Genomic DNA, 16,196 nt, shown 5'->3' on the forward strand with positions numbered 1-16,196 from the left:
TTGCCAGATCTGTGTGTGGTTTGAAGCCAAATGCGAATGGGATTCAACACTGAGGAGGAGTTAGAGGATCAGTAAATACTAGGCATGGCTGATCTTTAGTAAAAGGACAAGAGTGAGGGCTAAAGCTGGAATTAACACAGACTTTTGCAGATCTGTGTGGACTGCCTAGTTCTCTACTGGACAAATCCTAGAGGGAGAAAAACACATTTAGAGCCTCTTCTTCTCTCTCAGTTGTAGCAGTGGAGAACAGTAATGCTATGGAGAGCAATGCCATTACAGTGTCATAACTGAGAAAAGAACCAGCTCACAGACCTTTATGATTTCTGTTTTAGAAGAGAATTTCTGTTACCATTAGAGTGTAGAGACTCTCATTTAATGGAGGAGGTCTGACTGGGCAAGCCAGGCTCCAATAAACAATTCTATTCCTTTTTCATTTTATTCTTCATCAATAGTCTTAGGAAGAAACATATTTTGACTTTCTGCAAGTTTGCCCTTCTCCAAAACTGTCACCTAATTTCCTCTAACGCCTTCTGTCAGCGGGGGAGTACCACATGTTCACTGGCACGTGTTCCTCCTAGCAGAGGAATGAAACACATCTTATTTTTCACATTTAATTCAGAATTTTTGTTGCTGTTGTTGTCATGCAGTTTGTCAGCCAAGCATAATCTCCTGGCAGGAGGAGACAGAGAAACAAGATAAAGAGAAACAATATACTTTGGTTGTAGCCCTTAAACTTTTTGATTCAAGGAACATCACCTGGTCCTATTGCCAGTGAAAATAAGAAAGGTGCAAAAGCATAACACATTAAGTCTTTCTGCCCAGGAAAGCAAAATACAAATTACATGGAATGACCTCCAATACTAATTGCCCTTTTAGCAGCAATTTTCAGATTCAAAAGTAGGTAGAAACTACTGAATGCTAAGAAACTCTTAACAAGATTTCACAGCATCAGAGAATCAGAGCTGAAATCAGACTACTTAGCTTACAATTGCCATAGCCTTGCCGGCTAGGCAGAACATGACTTCAGGATCTGAGTCCTTCTTGGTGAGAGTACTAAATCCTTTCATCAGATCCCCAGGCTTCACATCCAACTATTGCTGTGAGCTGTTTTGGGCACTGTAATAATTTGGAGGTCCTACAAATTCCAGGGTGTCATAGATGACTTTTCCAGGAGTCATTACTGATGGGAGATGTTCCCCTGTCCCTCCTCCCCAACTTTTTCTAGGGCTCATCTCTAGTCTTTAGCCACAACTGAATGGAGAATGATTTAGGGAAACAGCAGTAATTAAGGACCATGAGGAGACCAAAGTCTCTCCGCTAGACAGCATGCCCAGTGGGAGAATCTTACACTTTGATGTCAAACAGTCCAGTCAAGAAAAGCCTCTGCTAAGTGTGAGACCTTTATTCTTCACCCTGAAGAGCTACAGAGGAGTTGTTTTGCCACAAAAGTATGTGAACTGATGGAAACCAGAAGTTTTCCTGAGGTTTTCATAGGTCTTTGAAATAATCCACATGCAAAAATGTTTTTAAAAATATGTTTCAGGTTTTCATCTGTTCAGAATACAAGGTGGGAGGTAACCCCCTGTATGTTTCATTGCAATGGTTCATGTAGAACAATAGCGGCACTGGATGTATTAAGAAAAAAAAATCTTGTTATTTATGTAGTAATTGAATTTTGTGCTAATTCTGCCTTTTAGTGTACCTGAAGAGTCCCAAATGAGAGTCACATACAAACAGACAAGGGCAGTAGAGAGTCCCTAGAGTGTGACACAGAAGCAACAAGGAATCTAAATAATGTCAGACATGGGCATGTAGGTTAAAAATCCAAACCATGGTTTATTTAAATGTGTAAAGTACTTGGGAGGGAAAAAGATTACATTGTAGTATGGCAATACAGACAGCACATACTGTAACAAGCTCATCCATCGTAATGAATTCAGGCTACTCTTTCCAGCCTCCTAATCCACTCAGTCACACAGATCTTTGGGAGAGGCTTGCCATCAATTTCTCTAGGGGACTCCACACTACAGATTAATTTCAGTCAGAATTTGCTGTCCTGTTTCTGTATGTCAGACTCGGGAGCAGAGCATCATCCTCCCAGCAGGGGAGACAGGTGAAATATGGCAAAACTTCTCATGCACTAAGACCCTCTGTCATGGGTTGAGTAAAAGTAGCCTGATGGAACATCTGATCCTAGGAAAAATTAGCAGGCTGTCTGCTTTAACCTTATCCCAGACGTGGCTCATCACTGGGATGAGAAGCCTAAAGCAGCAGAGACTGAGAGAGATACTATGGTAGTTATAAAATGCCATTTCCAGACGCAGCTTTTTATTTCAGGTTCTTCTCAATCCAGTCTTTGAAGGGAAGAGCTTTGGTGTAGCCACTGTAGAGTTCTAGGCTGCAAGTTTTATCATAACCCCAGCTCACTAATCCTATCAGGTGCCACCTTAGCTCAGGAGTTGCTTTTCCTGGCAAAGTTATGGCTGCAATCCCACCAGTCTCAGCAGGGCATATATTAGAAAAGGCTGTGTGGTCTTGTTTGGCACAGAACATGCTGTCAGTGATGCTGACTTGTATCCCATTATCCTCATACTGTTGCTCACACAACAGCGAATCCACCATCCGAACAGCTCCCATGCGGATTGTGTCATTTTTGTATCCGGGATCTTTAATGTCAGCCAATACCTTCCAGCCAGTAACCATTATTTTTAAATCCTCTGTGGATGAAGTCAAGTCATGAGAAGATGACAAGCAAATGGGTTGAACACGACTGCTCATTCTGGCTTTGTCCAAGAGTTTTATGATAGCTATGTCAGAATCAAGTAATATAGGGTCATAATTGGGATGCACTATGATGGCAGAAATCTGGAAGGGAAACAGAGTAGGAAGAATTATAGAGTTAACAGCAATGGCACATCAGCAGCACTCTTTCCATACTACTATAATACATGTTAGTTTATTTTGCATACTTCTCCTCTACCCTCCACTCCCAAACTGTTCTTTCACCATAGTGCTCACTCAAATGAGAAACATGCAAAGAGATTGAGCATCTTCTGACTTTTTTTTTTGCTTGGGTTTCAGGACAGTTTTTATTGCATGAAATTCTTCCTAATGAAAAGCAGTCAAGGACATTTTCAGCAAAATGGGGAGTTAATGTGCAGTTCAAGGTTTTCCACTGTTTACTGAAAAGATTTTACCTGCCATGCCTGTAGAATTTGAAGGGGGGCGGGGGATTGGGGCTTTGAATTAAAATGTTATCTTCGTATTGAAATTCAACCATCTTCCCACCAAAAAAGAACACTAGCACTACATTACATAATGTTGGGGCCAAACCTTTACTGCTAGTTTCCTTGATGAAACACTACAAGAATGGATAGAATTCCTATAAGGAAATCCTGTAAAAAATAATATATTTCCTTACAGGAAAAGTCTGAAAAAGCTGGAATTAGAGAAACTAAAAAAAACAGGGGGGGGGGGGGGGGGGAGAATCAAATTAACTATGATTTCTTGGATAAAATCCATTAATTAACTCACATACCCCCCCACTCCAGAAAAACAGACACACACACCCAAAATTGCTGTATTTCTCCTCATTTTGACTTCAACCTTTCTAGTTCTACTTGAAAAAAATGCCACTCTGGTGAGCCTGAGGTGCTATTTTTGGAGCTGGAGTCAGACATAAACTTCTTTTGAGGTTAGAGCTGTACAGCCTTGGGGCTGCTGAGATGTGAAATGCGCTCATGGCATCAAAACAGGACCTAGAGCACAAGTGTTTCCCTCATAAATTATGCTAATCACTTTTGACAGTAGCTGGCATCTCTTCTACTTTTTTTCTGGCAATATCACTCAAGACATTACGGCCCATGGTACCTGAGCTATTTTCTTAGTGATCTGTGTGAGGGGCTGAACATATGAGTTGGACAGTGTCAGGGGAATTTAATTAACTACAGCATGTGCCCTCCTTGTGCCATGACAGTTCTGTAAGTTGAGTCTCTAGATATGCATTTCAAACAATATATTGCTCAAAGGATAACCTTTTTCTCCCCATACAAGATGGAAGTGATCAGGAGCTGTCTGTGCTCATCATTTTCCACTCCCAGCAGACTTACTCACCCGCAGGTTCTGGATGGTCTTTTCATCCCTGTCATCATCTCTGTAGAATTTCCCCAGAACCACCTTGAGCTCTGCTGTCTTGAGCACGATGGTCTTGCCCAGGTCAGTGACACAGTGAGCTGCCACCACCACGGTGCGCTCGTTCACCAGGGCCCCGCTGCAGATAAGGATCCAGGCCACTTTCTGGAGACTGTTCTCCTTCACCCTGTTCGCTGTCCGATAGATTGCTGCTTGCCAGGGCCACCTGGTAGAGGTCACTGTCTTCTGAAGGGTGATGTTTTCTGCTTTTCCACAGACTGAGTAAACATGAACCAAGAATGAGGTAATGCCTTCTCCCCACCAAAGAATCTGAGTATCAGTCTTGATTCCTGCTTAGGATGTGCCAAAAGAAACCAAACTGCAATGGTTAGCATGAGGGACAGCTTTCTAATTAACCCCTGTTTCCAACCTGCAAAATTACAGTGTAAGAGTATTTTATATAGCTTTTAAAAAAAAACTTTCAGTTTTTCCATTATTATCTGAACTCCTGGCTGAAGCAGGAATGTGGATTTAGCACTTGAGCAGGTGCATTTTCATGACAACCTTATCAAGCTGCACTATAATGAGATGACTGCATAAACAAATGGAAAGAACACCCCTGATTCATAAACACCATAAAGCCAGAAGTGCACTAAAACTCACCCTAGGCAGTCACAGAGTAATTGTGAGGTCCTCTCCTAGAACTGACCTTAGCACAGATGAGTTCACGCCTATGAGAACAGACTTGTCTTGCAACAAGAACCTTGAAGCAAATGCATCTAAATCAACAGCCATCCTGGGGAAAAGAAAAAGTTCTGCCCTGTTCTAGACCTGGGCTCAGACCTGGGGTAACATCTCCTGTATTAGGAAAAGTTTACTTCAGTTGAAGGAGTTACATCATGTGGTCACATTTTTTAGTCTCCTTTAGGACTTCTTTTTTTTTCCTGGGATGTGTGTTCATGCCCATAGTGAAAAGGATTGAATGAAATACTTTTCAATACATGAGATGATCTCAAAGCAAAACCACAAACAAGAACTCTAAAAATTTGCTTGATGTTAGGATCTACTTTTCACAGTTTGCCTGATGTCAGTAGTGGGTTGTACCAAATCTTGTGATGTTCCTACCCTGACTTACTCTGTGCACTAGCTCTGGATAAGATTTTTATCTGGACTTACAGTTTGCAATATGAACCCTTCCTTAGCAGGATATATTAAAGGAAGAGCATCTTTAAAATGCAGACTCTCCATTCTATTACTTAAATTTTGATGTTTTTGTCAGCTGTGTGCCAAAGTATAGAGATGAAAGAAAAATTACATTTGCAGTAAATAATACAGGAAAACATGAAGTGATAGTAGGAAAACAATTTCAAATCAGGAGAGAAACTCACTACACCTTTTGCTCAATAAAAGAGTAGAAAAATTGATGGCAAATTACAGTGCTGAAAGCTTGATGCCTTTACCATCAACTGCACAAGTTCTACTGGTGGATAAAAAGAGCCATATATCCTCCAAGCTTCATTGCTCCCATCTTCCAGCTGGAAGTGTAGGCAGCCTACACCGCTGGGACTCCCCAGTTATCTAAGATGAATACTCATCCTGTTCCCCCATCCACCCAGAGATGTGTGCATTTTTTTTTGGAGACTCACTTGGAATACACACAGGGACTCTCCCACTCCATTTTCCTGTCTTCAGACAAGTCCTCCTGCTGCTACCCAGGCGGCGGTAGAAAGGAGAAATGCACTCGTACTGAAGCTGAGTGTGCAGATGCTGGTACCCTGGGGGCAGGTCTCCAAATGGCAGTGCTGGCTTCTTGGTTGGATAGATTTCAAGCTTTTGCTTGCTGAATGCAGATGAGTAAAGTTGATGCAAAGGTGTTTCCCTGTTTCAAGGCACAAAGAACACAAGGTAATAATAATATTATAAAAGCGATCATTACCATAGCTTTATCACCAGCTGTGTTAAGTATCATTTAAAAGCCTATGAAGTTTGCTTGTGAAAGTAAGGCAAAAATATCATTCCAACATAGTTTAGCAATACTCCCATTTACATCCCAGCTATTTTATTTACATATATATATGTACACATATATAAATACACATATGTTTATAAATTTTCTATTTGTGTCTCTTTTTTTTTTCATTTTACAGTTTCTGGATTGTAACCAGTTGCCTCTGAATGTGGAACAGTTTTTGCCATTCACAAAAGGACTGAGATACCATGTTTTTAAATAAAGAAATTACACTGGAAGTTGGCATTGCCGTAATTCATTCTCACTAGAGAGGAGTTAGGCACATCTTTTCTCTAGTGAACATTTTAGTAGGCAGTATTAGGAATCGATTCAGATTAAATCATGTTGATAAAGTTGCTTGATTTAGCAATTAACAGAGATAATTGCCTAACCACAGAGATTTCATAATTGCAATAATCACTAAGCTTCCATTTAGAAATTGTACTGATGAGCTGAAACATGGCACATAATTAAAAAAATAAATATATGCACCAGCCTAGATATGGACCATAAGCTTGACTACAGTCATACTGAAATCTTCATCACTTAGAACATGTCCCTTGCTCTAATGCTTAAAAGCACATATGTACAGAAAAAACTATTTATGTCTGAAAAATTCAGCAGAAAATTAATTTCCCTTGAGATTTCTGGTACTGCCAGAAAAGCCATAAGCATGTTTTTTCACGTGGTAATTCCATTTTTGGTCACAGAGAGACACAGACTGCCTCCGTTATACAGAATCTGTGAGGCAATACATAACAGCACTCAAGGAAATTAAAGTTATTAAGAACAAGAGCAATGGCAAGTTTCCTGTATTTTGGAAGAAGGATGAGAGCTGCTGTGGTCATGCTTAGACTGCCAGGGTCCCATTCCCTACTCACATGTGACCTTGCAATATTGCATAATCCACTTTGCCTCACTATTAATCTATGAAATGGAGATCCTACTTCAAGGGATAAAAACAGTCCACAAACATGAGATGCCGTCATGATGCTATGGAGTTGGGGGCATGTATGCACTCTCATACAGCTGGTGTTAATATCTGAAACGTTTAGCATAAAAAGACCTGTGTTCAAAAGTGAATTGAGAAATTTAAGCAAGAAAAATCCCCTGATGGCTACTAAAGCCTCCTGATGGCTTCTCAGATCCATCTCTACAATCATACATCACAGAACTGGAGAGTGGGAGAGTATTTGGGAAGTACATGCTTGCCTTGTTTCTAAACTCTTCTCTAGGCATCTGCTACTGGCCATTGCCAGAGATAGGATATGGCTTGAGCTGCACCTTTATTCTGACCTGGTATGACTGTTCTTAAGACCAAAGATGAGGACAGTTCTTGCACTGCATCTAAAAATAAATGAATCGTGTACTGCAAAAAAACCTTGAAATAAGAAATTGCCACTTGGACAAAAATGAACCTGAACGTTGCAGCATAACTAATTCATATTGGGCTTATTTCAAGAAATCAGCAGAAGGGTAAGCCCAGATAGGGTCCAAACTTTCATTCCTTCTTCCCCTCCTACTCTACTTCCTCCTTTCCCCCATGCCCACCCCAAACCCAACTTTATATCAATTGTGCTATATTGCTTTGGATGGTGAAACTGAATGGGAGCAGATTACATTGCTATACCCCCTTCTCTCCTTGTGCTTTCCCCACTCATTTCTTCACTAAGACAGCATGTGTTCATATTTTAAAGACACATCATTAGCCCGAAAGAACTGTTCTCAGACTCTTCTCATAGCCTGTCACAAGCCTGCAAGCCTAATTCCGGCATAGTCCAGTAGTTTGCACATTTCTAACTGTGCATTTCTTCCTGGCTGCCTCCAGCAGCTTGCAGACCTGTGCTTAATCAGACCTCCCCTCCCAGCAGCTCTCATTGCTTGGTTGTCAGTGAAGTTGTAGGAATGGCTGCTCAGGCAGGCTAAACACACAGGGTGGAAAGGAAAGGAGGGGAAAAGCAATCACGTTTATTCTTTAAACTGTAGTTGAGTTATTGCATTCTCACCTTGACTGAACCTGCATTGGAAGCACTTTCTGTCTCACCAGGTCAGAGATCTTGGGCTCTCTGCAGGCTAGAAAAAATATAATGTTGCACAGTACTTTTCCACATTCACAGCTCAAGTGTTATGGTTCATACACATTTCCACTTTTTCCTCTCACTAGCTATAGTGGACTGGATTAAGAAAAGAGGCAGTAAGTTACGTGCATTAAAATAAAGATAAGCCCTAAACCCTAAAGCCTTGGAAAAATACTTCCCCACAGATCACCAGATCTATCCCATTTACAACAGTGGAAGCAACTGAGCATCTTCTGCACTGGCACTTTCAGCCATGGAGGAAGATTTGTCCATCAAGTGTGTCTGAATGCCAGATTTACAGCAGTACGGCTGATGGTTTGGAATCTGAGCAAACTTTTGCAGTAATGGAATTGTATACAAAATATTTAATTTCCATCTCTGTAGCCACACACAGCTAATCCCAGTGACTCAGCATACAGAGAAAGGCTGCAGGATGTTACAGACTTCTAAGAGTCTGTTTGCTTGTGCACCCATTGGAAGGAGCTGGAGAGTCTGATTCAAAGGAACACCTCAGAGTTACCTGAATATGCACAAAATAACAGAAGGGAGATCCAGGATTTCTAATTTTGCATATTCAGTTTATTTACTTTAAGACCAGGATAAAATACTCAGGTTTATCAGTTCAAATAACTCTGCCATGATGTCCTTCCTGCTGCGCACAGTGGAGGAAGAAGATCTTGCAGGATGGATTTTATCTGTATGCCTGAGCACTTGTGTTCTGTGGGATTTAACAATAAAATCTTTGTGATTACTGTATATGTTAACCTTTATGTCACTATCAAAGTTAACTTCAATAAAGATGCTTTCCACAAATTATTATCGTCAATACAGATGCTTTCCACAGATGATTATACACTTCAAGGAGAGAGTATTTCCATCTAAAATAACAGAATAAAGCAAATTCCCCAGGGGACAGATATATTTCCTTATATTATCTTTACTTCAGTTAAAAAAAAAAAATTAAAATATGTGTCAAACAATTGCTTTGAGAAAATGAATTTGGCAGTTCCCTAGCCCAAATTCATTCATCCATTCAGGGTTTCAGACACGCTTAGAGTAGCTCCAGGTCAACAGCATAATTCTCTTTCTAGCAAAGTATTTAAAGATATGTTTCAGTGGTTTGATGAATATAGATAATTTAAGCACGTCCTCAAGTGCTTTTCTGAACCAAACTTTCAAGGCTGCAATCTACAGGCTTGGCCTTTTACACTTATGACTGGTCCCATTGACTTAAAAAGATTGTGAGAGGAGAGCTTGGCCCTATGACAGCAACTCTGATGAGACAATTATTTCCTTCTATTTCAATTCCCTCCTGATCTTCTTTGATTTTGATCTTATGCAGGTTTGATCCTAGAATGAGGGTAATAAGGGTCTTAGGGAACATTCCTTTCCATGTTTAAAAATGGAAACATCTTCTGGAATCACTGGCATCTTCTCTGGCTGAGTTTAGTAGCCAATAGAGTTGACAAACTACCAATCTCAGTATTAGGTGTCAGTCAGACAGTTTATTCTTGTCAAAAATGATTGTTTGGCGAGTGTAAATTATATAAAACAAACTCCAGTAAAACCAAAGCAGCTTTTGTGAGTTGTGGTAAAAAAGATTGTAAACTACCTTTTATGCAGATTGGCTGCTTCCCTGACCATTCTGCATCATCTTGGCAGGTCCTCTGTTCATTCCCACTAAGAACATACGAGTTGTTACAAAAGAAAGCAATGACTGTGCCAATTTTTGCATAGCGTCCATTCAAGAGCCCAGTGTCTTCTACTACTCTTCTGTAGCCATTGAGTGGGCCACCAGGATCTAAGCAGTGTTTTTCATCTAGAACTAATGATAGGGGAAAAAAATAGTAACCATTTTATCAAGTTCACAGCATTATTTTCACCCATCAGATTGCTTGGCATTTCATTCAGATGTTACTACACAATCTACACTTTATTAAAGATGCCTTTTCAAGACCCATCTGGGATCTCTATCTTTGAAAAGATCAAATATTAAAGAAGAAATTATAATATACAGATGTCTGTTTATAATACACACCTTAGTCTTCACTGAAAGTGTAAGATTCTCCAATTGTTAAGAAGACCTTAAAACATAGCTGACAATCCTGAAAAAGAACCTTGACTTTACATGATGTTAATGTCCCATTAACATTAACAGGACTACTTCAAGAGCATAAAAGGATGTACTTAAACTATTTGCAGGAAACAGGCCCTTGGCATTCTTTTCCCTTTTCTGTATTTTCAATACTTCACTGGACTTGGATAATAAAACTAGACTACTTAATTTTACTTTTATGTTTGGTTGCATTTTGGTTTCTTAGCACTGAGAGAGAGATCTCAATAATCCATGGAATTATGGGAATTGAAAGAGAACATATATATATATATTTACTGATACTAAAATTTAATATGGAAAGCTTACTCATGCTAGGTTTTGCCTATAAAACCTCTTTTACTTCCTCCTTCCCAATATTTTCCCCTTTTTATTTGTTGTTGTGGCTTTTTCTCTCAATAAACTTAAATTTTTGGCCTAAATCTGGATGACAGTATTCCCTATGTGATGCTAATAAATGGTTTACCTTATATTTTTCAATCCTCTGCTCTTTCTATGTAGCAGCTGAAAAGGTACTTTCTTTTTTCCTCTGGATTTCATCTCAGTTTTCTTGTCAGGCTGACAGTAACATGCAATTCTGTTTAGTTCCTCTGTCTGATGTCTCATTGCATGATAACCAGTGAACAGCTAGTTTAGACAGCTAGTGTTGGTGCTGCTCTGCTTATGGAGAGCTGAGAAGACTGAGACATATCAATTGACCAGAAATGACCTCTTCATGTCATTGCTTCAGACTTGGCTGCCTGCTGAGCCTCACTTCACAAAAGCACCAACATATAACAAAGCACTTAAACATTTATTTAAATCCCTGTGAAATCAGCACAGTAACAGTGCATAGGTATGTCCCTGTCCTGTTCCCATATCCTCATGTCACCAGACAGAGCCCAGCTCAGCAAAGCATGTAAACACATAGCTAACCGTAACAGTACAAGTTCAATGAAGAGCATATGCTCTTAACATTGAGTATATAATTCAAGCTAAGCGTATATTTCAGTGCTTTCTTGAACAACATTGGATTTTAGCATATGCTGAAGGTTATATATGTACTTAAACACTTTTCCACATGAGTCATATTCAGTAAACAAAGAGGACATCCGAACTTCCTCTCAACCAGGAGAAAGGGAGAAGCAGAGCCCTGTCTCCTTTTCATTTGGCTTCATTTTTCTTCTCTGTACCTCACAGGCTCTCTCACTTGTGAACCACAAGTGACTGATAACTTGATAGCAGCTAAACACTACAGGGAATCACCCACAGTACAATGCTTTATTTGCAAGTTGCTTTCTGCACTGATATCTAGCCTAGAGGCATCATCTGATGGGCAGAGTGCATGTTTCCAAATGTACCTAAGCTTGACCAAATAAGTCAATGAAGGCCTTCTCTTATTTCATCCTATACCTGTCAGTAACTTGAACAGTAATTATCTTCTTCCCTAAGCTCAGGGTTATGACTTTTTTGATAGATTAAAAACAAAGAGAAAACATCTGGGAAGGAGACACCTAAATTACACCACCTAGCACTTCAGTAACAGCCAAGTCTAGAGACAGATCTTTCAATAGATCTTTAGCCAAGGACATCATGCAGCAGGGACTTTAGCACAATCCTGATATTACATTTACTGCAACTGGAGATGTTCTCTCTAGATAGAAGAATGCCTATTGCTTGCTCTTTCACATGAACTTATATACAGCTGTTTCACAACACTCTCTCCCAGATATACATTGGTTGCCACAACACACTTGTAAAAGCACTTTTGCAATTGATACAAATTATTCTGGAATATGGAAATAAAATTGTGCAATACAAAACAACTAAAGAAAAATTAAAAGTCTCTTCAGATGAGAAGAAGGGGCTTGGAATTTCACAGCTGAATCAATGTGAGTGGTAGGCATGCCACCTTGCACAGCCAGAACAAATGGAAGTTTCTCTTTTATCAATTTTTCTCTAGGATGGGAAGTCTGTTGAAATAAGAATCTAGTCTTCATGCAGTAAGCCCCTAATCACTTCCACAGAGTGCACCAGACTTCTACAGAGAAGGTATCAGAGGTACATAGTAATAGAGGTAGCTATTCATTGTTGCACAATGTCCCTCACTTGGTTTTGGTCCTAGACATTTTCAGACTGTGTGTAAGAAGGGTGTATGCCTAAAGTCTTTGAGAAAATTATTTTTCAGTCATTTGATATTTCAGTGAGACCTTTATATAAGCAAGTCTTGCAGGCTTGGGCTCCAGCAGAGTAAAATAAGAATCCCTACTGCTTCTTAAAGACAGGAAGACAAACGAACATCATGTTAAGCCATGGATCTACCAAATTTCAAGTGAGATTTGGATATTCTAGTTTCATGTGAATACATTGGCCAAAACATTTGATAAGAATCAAAACTTAAAGTGACCTTACCACATTCAGGATGATGTGTTGACCAAATCCCATCAAGCTGACAGTAGGCAACACGGCTGCCTTTTAAGCTGTAACCTGCGTTGCACTTGAAGTAAACCTGGGCCCCGTATTTAAAGTCATCTCCTTCCACAATACCATGAGCAGGAGCACCTGGAGTCCTACACATCACCACTGACAGTTCAGATATTTCAAAAAAATCCACTTTATTACAAAAAAAGGACTGTGTTAGGATGATTTTTTATTTAGAACATTGAAAAACCAATTAAAATGGGCACAGGAGTCAAAATTACAAGACAGGTATAGGCTGATCTTTAGAAAGTTGTTTAGACGTCAGTTCTACACACACTTACATATACGCCACTTCTCAAAACATATCTAGATCCATTCAGTTCAATGGGATTACTCAGAAGTGTGAAGTGATCATGTGCATAAGTGTTTGTATCATTAAGGCTCATTTGCTAAAAATATTAGTACTTCAAGCACTTTCCATCTTAACAGGGATTTTGAATGAACTACCATGCTTGGTCAAGAAAAAATTTAGATCCTTAAAAGCCTTATATTGAAATACTTTCAAATTCTGCTTTCCATTTTTATATAGTTTTTCAGATAACCTCACTGAAATATTAAAGCATCATTATTTGTGTAGATCAAACATTATCTCATAATGACATTAAAAAGGAACCTTGATATTTACCAAACTGTGATATTTACCCTTTCCACAGGGCTTTCTCTATTGGGAAAATACTTACAGACAATGGTCTGTTTAACTACTGCAAGTGGTAAATATTAGATTAAACATCGTAAGCAAGATTTCTCTGAGAGCATCAAACCAGCCATACTAAATCAGAACAAAGGTCCATCCACCACAGAAACCTGTCTTCAATGGTGGTAAACAATAGGTTTGATGGAAGGAATATAAAATGAGAGCAAGCATATAGAATACTTTCCTGGCATATTCTGGCAGCATTCAGCGATCTGGGGCTGAAGGACTACCTGAACTACAATGGTATTTTTGGTATAACATACCCTGGTGATATTTTTTTTTAACATTAATTTGTCTGAGTATTTTCTAAACTCAGCTACATACTTGGTGTCCACAATATCCTGTGGCAATGAGTTCTACAGACTAAGTGTTGTGTGAAAAATACACTGCCTTCTTTGGTTTGGTTTCTAGCCTGCCACCTGATAATTTCATTTGTTGCTCTACTTTCTCCATTATGAGAGACAGAGAACATCCATGCCCTATTCCCCTTCTGCAAGTCACTTTTTATGACCAATTTTCTATATGGAGAAATTATATGTATGTATTTCTGTATGTAGAAATTACAACAATGTAGGAAACACAGGTTTTAGTATCTACACAGTTATCCATCTCTGTGTGTCTGTGGCTTTGCCTGGCCATTCATTGTGGAAAACTGCATAGGAAAGGATTCAGTGCAAGATTTAGATATGCGTATGGGTTTTTTACCTGGGAACTGTGGTACTCCGCTGAAGATAGATAGATGAATGCTAAAGAGCTCATCCCTACTTCATGCTTTTAGAGTATGACTTTTTCTGTTTTGCCTCGTAACTAGTTGCTTATTAACTTACAGCCAAATTCTGATCCTTTCACTTCCAGAGGAAAGACTTTTCTAAGGCCTCAGCCCTGTAATCCTTACACAGAACACACATGAATGCATCTTTTTATATGGATTGTGGATGATCCAATTATTCACATAAGAGAGAGATTCTTGAGCAACAGTCCTAAAGCATCAGCATTTGCAAGAACAAGGCTCCACAGAAATTCCCCTCATTTTACGGATTACTACAAACATCAAACAATGAGTCAACAGAATCATTTGTGCACTAGTAAGCACAAGTCTTGGAAATAAAACCTGTCTAACACTTAAGTGTTAGAAAAGGGCCCAGACTCACTGCTCCAAATCAAAACACATCGTTAGGGGAGCTCAACATTTCCTCTTGGCTGCAAGTGTTCTGCACCGGTGTCATCTTTAGCAAAAGAATAATGATAAAAATTCAACAAAATTCATTCCTAGCCCTTGACGTTTCTCATGTGAAATACAGGCACACATACATATACATGCATATATAGGTGCATATGTGTATACACAAGCACATACATAAATGGAAATAATGGGAGTATAGATTTTCTGGGTGTTTTAAATTCTCAGAACACTTGTCTTCTCAGTCATGATCTTTGTATTCCCAGTCACGATCTTTGTATTCCCAGTCACTTCCTCCATATCTTTCTCTGAACAGCAATTCATTTCACTACATTTGTATTTCTCTCTTTCAATGTAAAGTCACACTCAGCTTGTCAAATGAGAAAAGATGATTAGAAACATCTGTGCACCACTCAAGAGTTCTCCTTTTTATCGTAAATACAGGTTTTCTATTTTGCTTGTGGTCCAGTTCAGCTCTGCAGAACCAATGTTTTGGTGCTTTTGTGTTCTAGGTCCATCCTGGAAAAAATGTCACCAAGCTACACTTACTTTTTTTTCCACAAACTATAAGTATTTGTTCTTGTTCAGTCTCCTACATGATTAAGATATTTAGTTTCTAGTCCTTTTGATTTGCTCTGGTTGACAGACTTTCTTTAGATTGTCTGTGCCAGTGTGACCCAGCTGGAACAACTCTGGGTTTATTTATGATGTAAATTCAGTGTTTTGTACATAGATTCATTTAGTACTGGAACTATGGCCTAGAGTAGAGGATATGGAGGCAGAAGGTCATGAGATCTAATCATAGTTATAAAACTGTAGCTATGGGTAAGTTGCTTTGTCTGCTGTATCTAACAAATGAGAGCACCCCTTTCCTCACCAGGATGTTATAAGCACTAGCTCATACCCACTTGTGTCACAGAGTCACTGTGGGGTTTCTCTGATGGCAAAACAGCAAAGTATTATTAACAGACGTGTCTCTTTTGTGCCTTTATCTACTGGTTATCTGTTCTCTTGTAACACAGGATCTTCCCTCATGGTCTGTCCTATTCTTTAAACTGCCACTGGAGGCACAGTCACTCATTTTTTCTTTGCATCATTTTGTAAGTTCATTCTTTCTCTCTACAAATTAAATGTGTTTTTGAATCTTGAGATGTTCCCTGCATCTCAGTATCACAGCTGAGCTCTCTGTTTTCAGCTATATTATCTAGCCTGAAAGTCCCATGCCGTTACTCTAGTACCTGCCTCTACTGCTTTGCTTTGAGCTCTATAGCTTTTTTCCCTCTTCAGTTTGACTTGCCTTTTATCCCTTTCGCCTAATATTTTCAGGCAGCTCTTCTGCACCTTTTCCCTTTACTTGTGAACACTTCAGGCAATGGAATTTTGAACAGTTATTGTGAAGGGAATTCTAGCCCCTGTGTGCTTCATCCAATTGTCTCTTATCTTATTGTGGATCAAGAGTGTGAAATTGACTTTTTCTTACGTTTTTCAGAATGTGTGGTATATTCCATTGAATTTTAGGACAGCTTCCTTTG

General features: G+C 39.3%; 1 protein-coding gene across 4 annotated transcripts in view; it reads right to left on the minus strand.

The window, feature by feature from the left end:
* Window positions 1-1,822: 1,822 nt before the first annotated feature.
* The window catches only part of PAMR1 (peptidase domain containing associated with muscle regeneration 1), a 60,202-nt gene continuing 45,828 nt past the window's right edge, over window positions 1,823-16,196 (minus strand). Inside the window, exons 7-12 of one of the 4 annotated variants that reach the window (XM_075502460.1) lie at window positions 12,722-12,892; window positions 9,830-10,042; window positions 8,146-8,212; window positions 5,778-6,010; window positions 4,114-4,409; window positions 1,823-2,865 (exon numbers count right to left, since the gene is read on the minus strand). In XM_075502460.1, the coding sequence (XP_075358575.1) occupies window positions 2,329-2,865; window positions 4,114-4,409; window positions 5,778-6,010; window positions 8,146-8,212; window positions 9,830-10,042; window positions 12,722-12,892 (1,517 nt within the window). In that variant the 3' untranslated portion in view covers window positions 1,823-2,328. Of the gene's footprint in view, window positions 2,866-4,113; window positions 4,410-5,777; window positions 6,011-8,145; window positions 8,213-9,829; window positions 10,043-12,721; window positions 12,923-16,196 lie in introns of all 4 variants that reach the window. The other 3 variants (XM_075502459.1, XM_075502461.1, XM_075502462.1) reach the window with 3 other exon arrangements.

This window comes from Mycteria americana, chromosome 5, assembly GCF_035582795.1.
Source record: "Mycteria americana isolate JAX WOST 10 ecotype Jacksonville Zoo and Gardens chromosome 5, USCA_MyAme_1.0, whole genome shotgun sequence".
In the NCBI taxonomy this organism is placed as follows: domain Eukaryota; kingdom Metazoa; phylum Chordata; class Aves; order Ciconiiformes; family Ciconiidae; genus Mycteria; species Mycteria americana.